Genomic DNA, 12,970 nt, shown 5'->3' on the forward strand with positions numbered 1-12,970 from the left:
TTGCCTTCCATAAAAGTTTAAATACTTATTTATGTTGCCAGGCCTGGGGCCATTAGATCTTCCCCCCCGACCAATGAGTGTTTTAGTGTGTGTTATGGAGTGAATGGTAACAAACATTTTTAAATTATGTTAGAACTTTTTATTTTTTTCAGTCATATTAATTGGATTCCAGATGTCTTGATATGTTGTGAGCCACCCCGAGTCCCCAGAGAGGGGCAGCATACAAGTCCAATAAACAGGCGACACCTGTGAAAGGGTCGTTCGACCCCCAAAGGGATTGCGACCCACAGGTGGAGAACCGCTGCAGTGGTGGGTTGCTATCGATGTGGTAGGAGACTGTGCACCAGTGGCAGCCGCCAGATTGCACAATTTGCATGCATCCGCTCCGGTGCCAGTCCTTCCGCCAGAACCATCTTTTTTCTTTAATTTTTGGTATTCTTTGTTCCCTGCGCATATGCAGAAAGCAAAAAAAAATAATCCTCTTCTGGGTTTCTGGCACGTATGCGCACACAATGATTAGTTGGCCTTTGTGCATGGTCTGTGAGCATTTATTTATTTATTTATTTATTAGATTTGTATGCCTCCCCTCTCCGTAGACTCAGGGCGGCTGACAACAATAGTAAAACAACATATAACAAATCTAATATTTAAAATAATTTAAAAGACCCTAATTTAAAAACCAAACATACACACAAACATACCATGCATAAATTGTATAGGCCTAGGGGGAAGGGAATATCTCAATTCCCCCATGCCTGACAACAGAGGTGGGTTTTAAGGAACTTACAAAAGGCGAGGAGGGTGGGGGCAATTCTGATCTCTGGGGGGAGTTGGTTCCAGAGGGTCAGGGCTGCCACAGAGAAGGCTCTTCCTCTGGATCCCGCCAAACGACATTGTTTAGTCGACGGGACCCGGAGAATGCCAACTCTGTGGGACCTAACTGGTCGCTGGGATTCATGCGGCAGAAGGCAGTCCCAGAGATATTCTGGTCCGATGCCATGAAGGGCTTTATAGGTCATAACCAACACTTTGAATTGTGACCGGAAACTGATCTGTTTGGCGCATGCATGGCAGTAACCGGAAGTAAATTCTTCAGCACGCCCCTGGGAAACTTCTGTTCCTGGTTGAGATCCAGGGGATCACCCTGAAGTGCTCCCTTTTCAGTGCTCAGGGCATGCACGCATGCTCCATTTTTGGCCCTTGCTCTAGGGTTTCCGGCTTGAGCAAGGACTTGGAAGATTCCTCAGTTTTAGCTCGGAAGGAATGGAAAGGATTTGTGCAACCCCCTGCAGCTACATGATGACGTTTGCCAAATGTTATTTTTTTTGTGGGGGGGGGAGTTTGTTTTTATTTTTCAGCAAAACAACACCCCTAGCAAACCGGTGTCTCACTTAGTAACTGCAGCCTTCACTCAATGGCCACATATTCAATTAACAACCACAGAGATTCACTTGATGACTACCATCATAAAACACTGTAAAATCAGGTCATTCATGCAACCAACCTGTTTTACGGCCATTAAGATTTACAATATTTTTTGAACCCGGAAATAAGCGCTTGGCCATATTGCCCTGCACTCAAAAGACCAATTGGGCTTATTATCAGGGGATGTCTTATTCTGGGGAAAATAGGGTAATGAGCAGGGTCTCATAAGTAACTACCTGTCCATGTTCTTGACTATTTCCAGGTCATTTCCCCAATTCTCTCCATGTATGGAAGAAGAGACAAAACGTTGCATTAAATTATACCAAGTCAAGCTTGATCATGTTGACTGGAAAAGCTACAATGATCAGGCACAATCCCCAGATTCCTTTTTTAATCCACCACATTCCCTTTTTAAACCAAAGTCAGTCACACCAATTAATCAATTAATCAATTAATCAATTAATCAAAGCTTGCAGTCCCAAAGTTGTGGGTGCTGCATCACTGGAGGTTTACAAAAATAACTTGGACAACTCTTTGGCTGGAATGCTATAAATCTCCTGCCCTGAACACAGGTTGGACTAAATCTCCAAGGTCCCTTCCAGCCCTAGGATTCCATGTTTTGCGTGGTACCAGACCAGTACTAGCCTAGCCACATGTTAGCCACATTCTTCCCGTAACCTGAATCTGTTTTCTCACCAACCTTAAAAGAGATGAATCTATCTAGCCTTGCTTCTCCATTAAATAAAGAAACCCAGTCCCAGCATAGAGGGAATACATTTTATTAACAATTACATGGGCTGCAAAATTCTACACGTTTCATAATTCAGGAGGAAGTTATTATAATACACAGTGTTCCAGAAAACTATAAAACCTTTTTGTAACCACTACTATATTAAAAGCTTGTGTTTTTTTCCTTTATTTATATCAGATTGATCTCACGATAAATCCTGTTCCTTTCTTTTCCGTCCTTTCCTGTACCATATTACAATTACAATCAGGCTAAAGGGGGAAATGCTAATCTTAAAATTTCGACCCAGGGAGATAATGAAATCTATGAAGAAAGGCTTTCTCTGTTCCCAAAATTAAAACAGGCAAATCATGACTGAGAACAGTTAGAGACTCAGTGATGAGTCTCTAACTCAGTACATACCTCCAGGACCGCCTTCTGCCGCACAAATCCCAGCGACCGATTAGGTCCCAGAGAGTTGGCCTTCTCCGGGTCCCGTCAACTAAGCAATGCCTTCTGGCAGGGGCCAGGGGAAGACCCTTCTCTGTGGTGGCCCCGGCCCTTTGGAATCAACTCCCCCCAGAGATTAGGACTGCCCCCACCCTCCTTGCCTTTCGTAAGCTCCTGAAAACCCACCTATGTCACCAGGCATGGGGAAATTGATATACCCCTGGTCTACTTGGGTTGTATGATTGTTTTTTACTATAAGGGTTTTAAATATTGTTTTTAATATTGGATTTGTACTCTGCATATTGTCTTTTGTGCGCCGCTCCGAGTCTTCAGAGAGGGGCAACATACAAATCTAATAAATAAATAAATAAATATTAATAATGATGATGATAATAATAATAGTAATAGTAATAATAATAGTAATAATAATATTAATCCGACTAGAACTGAAAATCAAAAGCTTGAGATCAGATGCAAGTAACTTGAAGAATATTAAGGAGCAGAAACTGAACAATCAGAAGATCAAAGACTATTTGACAAAGTACTGGCTTAGTACAAGAAAGATCGAGGAAGCTCTGGAAATTGTAAAGCAGCAGATAACAGCGACAGCCAGGAAAATTGAGCGATATGAAGCTAGGATCACCCAGTACAGGCAGAATCAAACATTTCAGTTCTACCAGAACCTGCATCAGCAAACAGATAAGAAAATTGAAAAGTCAGAGGGGAAAATAACAACAAAGTTCTGGAAAGATCTCTGGGAGGTCAAAAAGGACTATAACAGGACTCCTGGGTCGATAAAGGAGTTTGAGAAGGAATTCTCAAGGAGCAATATGCAGCAGCTGGAGATAACACCTGAAATGATTGCAGAAAGAGTGAAGAAAGTAAAGAACTGGACATTCCCTGGCACTGATCAGGTGCATGGTTTTTGGCTGAAATAACTGACCAACCTGCATGCAAAAATGGCCGAATTGTTCAACAAAATGCTGCAAACAGAAAATATCAGTGAATGGCTTACAACTGGCAGCACATATTTAATATAGAAAGACGCAGCGAAAGTAGTCATACCAGGAAACTACAGGCCAATAACATGTTTGCCGACCATCCTCAAACTGCTGACAGGTATGATAGCTGACAGAATTCAGGACTACCTAGAAGAAAATGACATCATGCCATGGAGCAAAAGGGCAATAAATGACGAAGCAAAGGTACGAAAGACCAGCTCCCAATTGATAAAATGATTTTGGAGAACTGTAAGAACAGGAAAACAAACCTATACATGACCTGGATTGACTATAAGAAAGCCTTTGACTCATTGCCACACAGCTGGATCATAAAATGCCTGGAAGTCATTGGAGTCAATGAAAACATCAGGAAATTCATAGAAAAGGCGATGAAATATTGGAAGACTGAGCTTTTTGTTGGGAATGAAAGCTATGGACTGATCAACATCAGAAGGGGCATCTTCTAGGGGGACTCTTTGTCCCCATTGCTATTCAGCATCGCTATAATCCCGCTGTCACTCATCCTACAGAAAACAAACCTAGGCTACCAAACTGTCACGCTGTGTATTGACAGCCTCCAGAGACATCTAGAAACATTCAGTAGTTAAATAGTTAACTCTTGCATGTTAATGTAGCTCCTCCCTTTCTATGATGTAAACCTGCTTTCCTCACTTCCTCTCTGTGCAGGAAGAGAAGGCAGACTCCATCTTATCTTGAGAAGTCTTACGATGTAAAGACGTGTCTCTTGCCTGCTCTCAGGCATTATTACTTTTTATACTTCTTCTAAATAAAAATAACTTCGTTTTGAAGATCTCCTCGCAGCTTATTTCCATCGCCTCCGTGGTTAGTCTCATTTCAGCTCATGCGGGCTGATCCTATTTTGAGTCTATCTGTGACATGGTAGCATCGGGCGGTTATTCATTAACCTAAGCTGCTGTGCCCACTGGAATGCCGGCTAAAAGGAAGAAGAAACCTTTTTCCCAGAGCTTCATAGATGAAATTTCTCAAGATCAACTAGACGGTCTAAAATCCCTTATCCACGCTTCGGAAGAGAAAAGAAATCTCATTATGGCTGAGCATCAACTGCTTCAAGCTACTGAACCGGCAACCTCTCAACAAACTGTAAGTTCGCTTTCTTACATGGTTGAGAAGGGGGAGAAAACTATCATGGGACACCCCATGGAAAGTTTTTCTGGGCAATTAGTTGAGGAATTTGAGGAAGAAGACACCCTTGTTCGCTCCCAATCTCCCAGCGTTCAGTCTTCAAATCTTCCCTCAAAAGTAACTGCTAAAACAAAGCATATTGATGATAATGTGTCTCAAACTTCTAACAAGAGCAGACAATCCCTCTCTGACTTAGACAGAGTTGAAAATGCTATAGCTAAACTGGAAAATCAAATTCAGGATTTGCAGTCATTCTGTGTCCATATTGACAGTTTTGGCGAATCGAAGACTTTACAGCAAAAGGCTTCGTATGAATGTTATTTAGAAGATTTAACTGCTTCTAGAAAGGAGTTGCGAGAATTAAGACAATTGCAATTAAAGCTTTTAAAGGATCAAATAGGGCTTGTTTCCATTACTAAGTCCGAGCATGCGCAGTCTGATCATATTGCCAAGTCTACCAGGATTGGAATTCCTTTGTCCCCCATCGTGCAATCTGAGTATGCGCAAAAGATCCACCATTTTTTCCCTGCCGCATCTCAATCAGAATACTCCTCTGAAGGAATGCAAAGGGGGGCTATTGTTGCCCACGCAGCTGCAGAAACTTATAGTGCAGCAGCGGCCTCTAGTGGATGGCATGGCTACAAACCTAAGCCAACACCTGAAATTAAAGATTTTGCACAGCCTTTCAAAAGAGAAAAAGAAAGATTAACAGAACATGTTTTTAATCAATCTGCTGTTAAGCCCAAAATCTCACAGGCATCCCAGGCTGCCCAGATGCAATGGAACAGACATCCACAAGTTCCAGTTAGCTCTGTACAGCAACAGAGGCAACCCATCATGCCACCTCATCTGCCACAACCTGTCCAGCCTCCTCAACCTCCATACTTGCCACCGGTTATTGTGCCACAAGTACAGCAACCAGCAGCGCTCCCAGCTGCATCTACAAGACAAGCAATCACCTCAGCAACCCTGAAAGGTGAGTCAAAGTTGAAGAGCAACAGGCATAACTATAAGGTTTGGCTTCATCAGATGAGGCTGATCTTATTTACTCATCAAGTAGATCATGTGGCATTTGATCCACCAATAAGGCAGTGTACTGAAGAAGAAAGAGAAGCAGACATAAGAGCAACTCTTCTCATTCTTATGTCACTTGAGTCTGACCTGTCAGTGAGATACTCACCTGACATTACTGCAGGAGTCCCTTGAAGGATTGTTCAGGCTAATTTCAGAAGAAGGCAATTTCCTTCTGATATCTCAATTCCATGGTGGCAAATTAAAGTCTGGGGATGAAATTGCTCCACACTTGTCTAAGCTGTTAGCAATGCACAAAGACTTAACGGAGCGTGGCTATACTTTGGACTTTTTGCAAGTCAATGCTGCCATCATAAATTCCCTTGGCCCTGAATGGAAGGAGGCTGTTTTTAAATTCAACAGCTTGCCATTGGCCCAAAGAACTACACAGAGACTCTGTAACATGTTAGTTGAAGAAGAAGGTTTTCTGCACACTAGACTCAGACCAATGTCATCTGCATACAAACCTAACTTGGCCAAGAACTATCAACAAAAAGATTACACTTCGAGATACACATGCCAGAAACAATCTAAGAAAGATGACACTCAAAAATCTCAATCCAGTGATTTACAAAGTGTTCAATCTGGCGAATCTGAATCTCCTTCATATCCTACTCAACCCAAAGGAGCGCGTGGAAAAGGATCCAGAGGTCGAGGCTCCGGGGGTTCCAAGTCAACTCCACGAGACTGGAAAGGTGAGAAACATGTTTATTTTAACATTCTCCTCCTCAACACTGTTCCTGACAAGAGTCCACAGTATGACATTCGTCACTTATGGAGATTGGACAGCAGAGCAGCCGTGCACATCGCATACCAGAAGGAATTTTTCACCGAGCTCCACAAGGCTGACGTCAAAGAAGTGATTGGTGTAGGAGTCTATCTCTGCAAAATGGAAGGAGAAGGAACTGTCTTCGTGAAAGAACTGGACAGACACATCACATGTGTTTTCTACGTTCCAAGTGCCAAGAACAACATACTCAGCGTGTACTGCCTGAATGAAGACTTAGGGACTACAGTGACTCAAGAACTATCGGAAGCTTACATCATGAAGGATGGCCAAATCCTTGCTACTGGTATCCCTATCAGAGGTGTTCATTATTTAAAACCAAAACCTCCTCCTAAGGGTGATGTAAGTATGAAAGTTCCAAAGGGCAAAGGCACAGGTCCAGAGAGAAAACCTGGTGCCACTATAACTACAAAGGCTCATAAAGCCAATGAAGTCCAAGAGGTCCCTGATGCTATTTCTAATTTTAAACCTGTATTAACAAACAAATCTTTTCATTCCAGGTGTATTCATAGATGGCACTGTCGCTTGGGCCATGCATCTTATCCCGTTTTAGCAAAGATGCCTGAGTTTGTGAATGGTTTTAAAATTGATGGTGATTGCAAGGTTCATCTTGATTGTAAGGTTTGCAACACAGCAAAGTCCAAGGCATCTCCGGTTGCCAGGCATGCCCTAAGATTGTCCACACGCATTTTTGAATTGGTCCACACCGACATTGTCGGTCCATTTCGGCCTACTAAATGTAACAGTAAGTATTTCTTAACTATTGTTGATAGTTACTCAAGATATGGTTTTGTGTTTCTAATGAAACAAAAATCTGAGGCTTTTCAGATCTTTAAAGACTTTGCTGCAGAGGTACTTACGCAATACGATGTCTGGATCAAACGAATTCAAAGTGATCGTGGTGGAGAATTCATGTCCCAGCAGTTCCAAGGATGGATGAAAAGAAATGGAATCCGTCAACAGACGTCTCCTCCTCATTCGCCTCCTCAGAATGGAATTTCAGAGAGAAGGAATGGGGTCTTACAGACAATATTTCGTTGTCTCCTAGAGGATGCTGACATGGACAATTCATACTGGGGCGAAGCATTAAGGTATGCTAATTATATTGTTAACAGAACTTGGAGTAGCGTTATACAAGAGACTCCTTATTACTTGCTTCATGCAAAGAAGCCTGATGTTCAAAACATCCACATTTTTGGCTGTTATACCACTGTTAACATTCCACTTGATCAAAGAAGAAAAGGAGGTCCAGTGTCACAAAGGATGAGATTCATCAGGTTTGATGAAAGCTCTAAATACTACAAATTTGCTGACACTTATCATAGAACTGTTATTTCTAATTCAACTAAATTTGAGGAAGACACTAATTGGTCCAGTATACATAGTAATGATACTTCAGTTTATTTTCCTAAGGATGATGTTGAAGGTGCAGCAAAACCTGACTCTCAGGCAGCTGTCCCAGATGATCCTGATGTTCCAGATGATGAACAGTCTTCAACAGTCGCAGATGATGACCCTGACGATGAACTTGGAGACGGAGATGATGATGAAGAATGGACCAAGGTTCCAAGGCGTTCAAAGAGAACCACCAAAGGAACTCCTCCAAAGAGATATGCATAGCAAGTATCTTACACTCCTTTTCCTTTCTTATGTAACAATGTTACACTTCCTCCTGAAAATTTTCATCAAATAAGACTTTTACCTGAATCTGAACAAGAGAAGTGGTATGAGGCTATGGAACGTGAACTGGACTGTTTAAAGAAACTTAAGGTATTCCAACAAGTTGAGCCTCCAGCAAACAAGAAAGTCATTGGCACACGTTGGGTGTACAGAGTCAAACAAAAAGCAAATGAAGGAAAGCTATACAAAGCAAGACTTGTAGCACAAAGATATTCACAGGTGTATCCTGATGACTACACTGATACTTTTTCACCCACTGTCAGAAATGAAAGTGTCAAAATTGCCCTAACTACCGCTATTGCTTTGAACGTAGAGGTTTTTCAGTTCGACGTTGAGCCTGCCTACCTGAACGCTGATCTAAATGAAGAGATCTACGTCAAGAGTGCACCCAGGTTCCAGGACCGAGAAGGGGATGTCTGGTACCTGCAGAATAGTCTTTATGGCCTGAAACAGAGCTCCCTCATGTGGTATCGCTGCCTCATTTAAAAGCTAAATTCATTAGGCTTTATTAAGTCCGTCTCTGATGAATGCGTGTTCACAAAAGGGCAAGGTAAAGTTTATGAAATTGTTCTTGTTTATGTTGATTATATTGTTTACATTGATCCCAACAAACGCATGAGTGAAACTTTTGCCAGGGGTCTAGAAAAACATTTCACTTTAAAAAGCCTAGGACATATTAATGATTATCTAGGTGTTCAGATTGAGAAAACTGAGAAGGGGTTCTCTCTTTCACAAGAAAGTAAGGTTGACCAACTTTTGCAGAACTGTAATATGTCTGATGCACATACTTGTCGTTCTCCCATGCAAACTGATTTTTACAGGTTAGCCCAACAAGAGTATCCTCTATTTGAGAACCAAACGCTGTATCGGTCAGTGATTGGATCATTATTGTGCATCAGCAGTTGGACAAGACCAGACATTTCACTGAGTGTGAATCTTTTGTCCCGGTATGTTTGCAAAGCGACTATGTTCCACTGGACATGCATAAAGAGACTGCTGAGATACATGAAACTTACAAAGGACATGAAGTTGTTCCTGGGGCCGAAACATGATAAGTACCCTGAAGTGATTTGCTACGCAGATGCTGACTGGGCAGGTGATGTAGAAACACGAAAAAGAACTTCTGGTTACATAATGTTTTTAAATGGTTGTCCAATTTTTTGGAAAGTTAGAAAACATAAGTTTAATTCTTGCTCTTCAACTGAGGCTGAATATGCATGTGTTTCTGATTGTTGTAATGCTTTAACCTCTGTTTCTGCTCTTATTGATAGTATTTGGGAATGTCCCAAGAAACCTATTGTTATTATGGAAGATAATGTTTCAGTTACATACATAGCTGAAGCTGAATATGTTGGAGCTCGTTCATGGCACATTGACATCCGGTATAGAAATACCAGAGAAAGTGTGAAAGAAGGATTCGTGAAAATACAGTATGTGCCTACTACTGAACAGATCACTGACCTGCTGAATAAGCCATTGCCAGCTGACCAACACAAATGCCTCTCCAAGAAAATGTGCCTTATGTGAACCGATGTCTCTGATGACTGCCAAAGAAGGGGTGTCACGCTGTGTATTGACAGCCTCCAGAGACATCTAGAAACATTCAGTAGTTAAATAGTTAACTCTTGCATGTTAATGTAGCTCCTCCCTTTCTATGATATAAACCTGCTTTCCTCACTTCCTCTCCATCTTATCTTGAGAAGTCTTACGATGTAAAGACATGTCTCTTGCCTGCTCTCAGGCATTATTACTTTTTATACTTCTTCTAAATAAAAATAACTTCGTTTTGAAGATTTCCTCGCAGCTTATTTCCATTGCCTCCGTGGTTAGTCTCATTTCAGCTCACGCGGGCTGATCCTATTTTGAGTCTATCTGCGACACAAACTGCTAGGAATTCACCAAAAATTTCACACCTGCTGTATATGGATGACCTGAAGTTGTACGGAAAATCAGAAACTGAGATACAGTCACTAACCAACACTGTGTGAATCTTCAGCAATGACATCAGCATGGAGTTTGGCCTGGATAAACGTGCCACAGTGGCACTGAAAAAGGGGGAAATCACTGAAGGTGAGGGCATTGAAATGCCAAATGGTCAAACCATCAAGTGCCACCAACCAGAAGCCTACAGATACTTGGGCATCTTGCAACTGGATAATATCAAGCATGGCCATGTGAAAACTGTGATCAGCAGAGTACATCCAGAGGACCAGAAAAATTTTGAAGAGCAAACTGAGTGGTGGCAACACTATCAAGGCTATAAATACGTGGGCCATACCTGTCATTAGATACACAGCTGGCATAGTGAACTGGTTTCAAGCAGAGCTGGACAACCTGGACAGGAAAACCAGAAAATTAATGACGATCCATCATACACTACACCCCCACAGTGACGTTGACAGGCTGTATTTACCAAGGAAAATAGGCGGCAGAGAACTTTTGCAAGTGAAGCAGACAGTGGAAGAAGAGAAGCATGCATTAGCTGACTATTTGAAGGAGAGGAAAGAGTCAGCATTGATGGAGGTCAACAATAGGAAACTTCTCAAGGTGAAGCAAACTAAGCATCAGTACAGAACAACTGTAACTCAATGTCGTATGGACAGTTGGCGGCACAAAGCATTGCATGGCCAGTTCTTGGAGAAAATTGAAGGCAAAGTGGATAAAGAAAAGACCTGGTCATGGCTTACAAGTGGAACACTCAAAAAGGAGACAGAAGGACTAATACTGGCGATACAAGAACAGGCCATTAGAACAAATGCTGTCAAAGCCAGAATTGAAAAATCAACAGACGATCCAAAGTGCAGACTCTGTAAAGAAACAGATGAAACAATCGATCACATACTCAGCTGCTGGAAAAAGATTGCACAGACTGACTACAAGCATAGACATGATGCTGTGGCACAGATGATCCACTGGAACTTGTGCCGGAACTACCATTTACCAGTGACAAAGAACTGGCGGGATCATAAGCCCGAAAAAGTGGTCAAAAATGAGCAAGCAAAACTACTGTGGGACTTCTGACTTCAGACTGACCGAATTCTGAAGCATAACACACCAGACATTGTGATCGTGGAGAAAAAGAAAGTATGGATCATCGACATCGCAATCCCAGGAGACAGCAGAATTGAGGAGAAGCAGCTAGAGAAATTAGTGAAATATGAAGATCTAAAAATCGAGCTGCAAGGACTCTGGCATAAGCCAGTGAAAGTGGTCCCAGTGGTACTTGGCATGCTGGGCGCAGTGCCAAAGGATCTCAGTGGACATTTGAAAACCATCGGAATTGACAAAATCTCCGTCTGTCAATTGCAAAAGGCTGCTTTACTGGAATCGGCAAACATAATTCGCCGCTACATCATGCAGTCCTAGGTGCTTGGGAAGTGCCCGACTGGTGATGAAATACGAAATCCAGCATAGTGATCTCGTTTGCTGAGGTGTATTGAAATAATAATAATAATAATAATAATAATAATAATAATAATAATAATAATAATAATAATGTTTCCTTAGTTCTACGTTGTCTCTCTTCTTGATCAGTTTCAACCTGTTGCTTCTTCTCCTGCCTTCAGATATTTTGGTGACAACCCCTCAAATACTGGAATACTGTTGTCATCTGCACCTCTATAACTGTTTGGTTCAGTTCTGCAACCCAACAAGACAGACACAGACTTCAGTGGATAGTTAGAACTGCAGAAAAAATTGCAAAAGGCTGCTTTACTGGAATCGATTTTATTTATTATTTATTTATTTATTATTTATTTATTATTTAGATTTGAATGCCACCCCTCTCCGAAGACTCGGGGCGGCTCACAACAAGATATAACAAATCATAAATAATTCAAATACTTTAAAATATTTAAAGATTTAAAAGAACCTCATATACTAACAGACATGCACACAAGCATACCATGTATAAAATTGAACAAGCCCGGGGGAGGTGTTTCAATTCCCCCATGCCTGACGGCAAAGGTGGGTTTTAAGGAGTTTACGGAAGGCAGGGAGAGTAGGGGCAGTTCTAATCTCTGGGGGGAGTTGGTTCCAGAGGGCCGGTGCCGCCACAGAGAAGGCTCTTCCCCTGGGGCCCGCCAACCGACATTGTTTAGTTGACGGGACCCGGAGAAGGCCCACTCTGTGGGACCTAATCGGTCGCTGGGATTCGTGCGGCAGGAGTCGGTCCCGGAGATATTCTGGTCCAGTGCCATGAAGGGCTTTAAAGGTCATAACCAACACTTTGAATTGTGACCGGAAATTGATCGGCAGCCAATGCAGACTGCGGAGTGATGGTGAAACATGGGCATACCTAGGTAAGCCCATGACTGCTCTCGCAGCTGCATTCTGCACGATCTGGAGTTTCCGAACACTTTTCAAAGGTAGCCCCATGTAGAGAGCATTACAGTAGTCGAACCTCGAGGTGATGAGGGCATGAGTGACTGTGAGCAATGAGTCCCGGTCCAGATAGGGCCGCAACTGGTGCACCAGGCGAACCTGGGCAAACGCCCCCCTCGCCACAGCTGAAAGATGGTTCTCTAATGTAAGCTGTGGATCGAGGAGGACGCCCAAGTTGCGGACCCTCTCTGAGGGGGTCAATAGTTCCCCCCCAGGGTAATGGACGGACAGATGGGATTGTCCTTGGGAGGCAAAACCCACAGCCACTCCGTCTTATCCGGG

At 42.5% G+C, this 12,970-nt stretch overlaps 1 protein-coding gene across 5 annotated transcripts in view; it reads right to left on the reverse strand.

The window, feature by feature from the left end:
* LOC139172821 (protein FAM169B-like) overlaps positions 1–12,970 on the reverse strand; it is a 142,612-nt gene that overhangs the window by 43,967 nt on the left and 85,675 nt on the right. For 2 of the 5 annotated variants that reach the window (XM_070762051.1, XM_070762052.1), the window contains one exon: positions 11,847–11,970. The exons of the other annotated variants lie outside the window; for them this stretch is intronic. In XM_070762051.1, coding sequence (XP_070618152.1) covers positions 11,847–11,970 — 124 coding nt within the window. The remainder of the gene's footprint in view (positions 1–11,846; positions 11,971–12,970) is intronic. 5 annotated transcript variants of the gene reach the window in all.

The sequence above is a fragment of the Erythrolamprus reginae genome, chromosome 10, assembly GCF_031021105.1.
Source record: "Erythrolamprus reginae isolate rEryReg1 chromosome 10, rEryReg1.hap1, whole genome shotgun sequence".
Taxonomy (NCBI): Eukaryota; Metazoa; Chordata; class Lepidosauria; order Squamata; family Dipsadidae; genus Erythrolamprus; species Erythrolamprus reginae.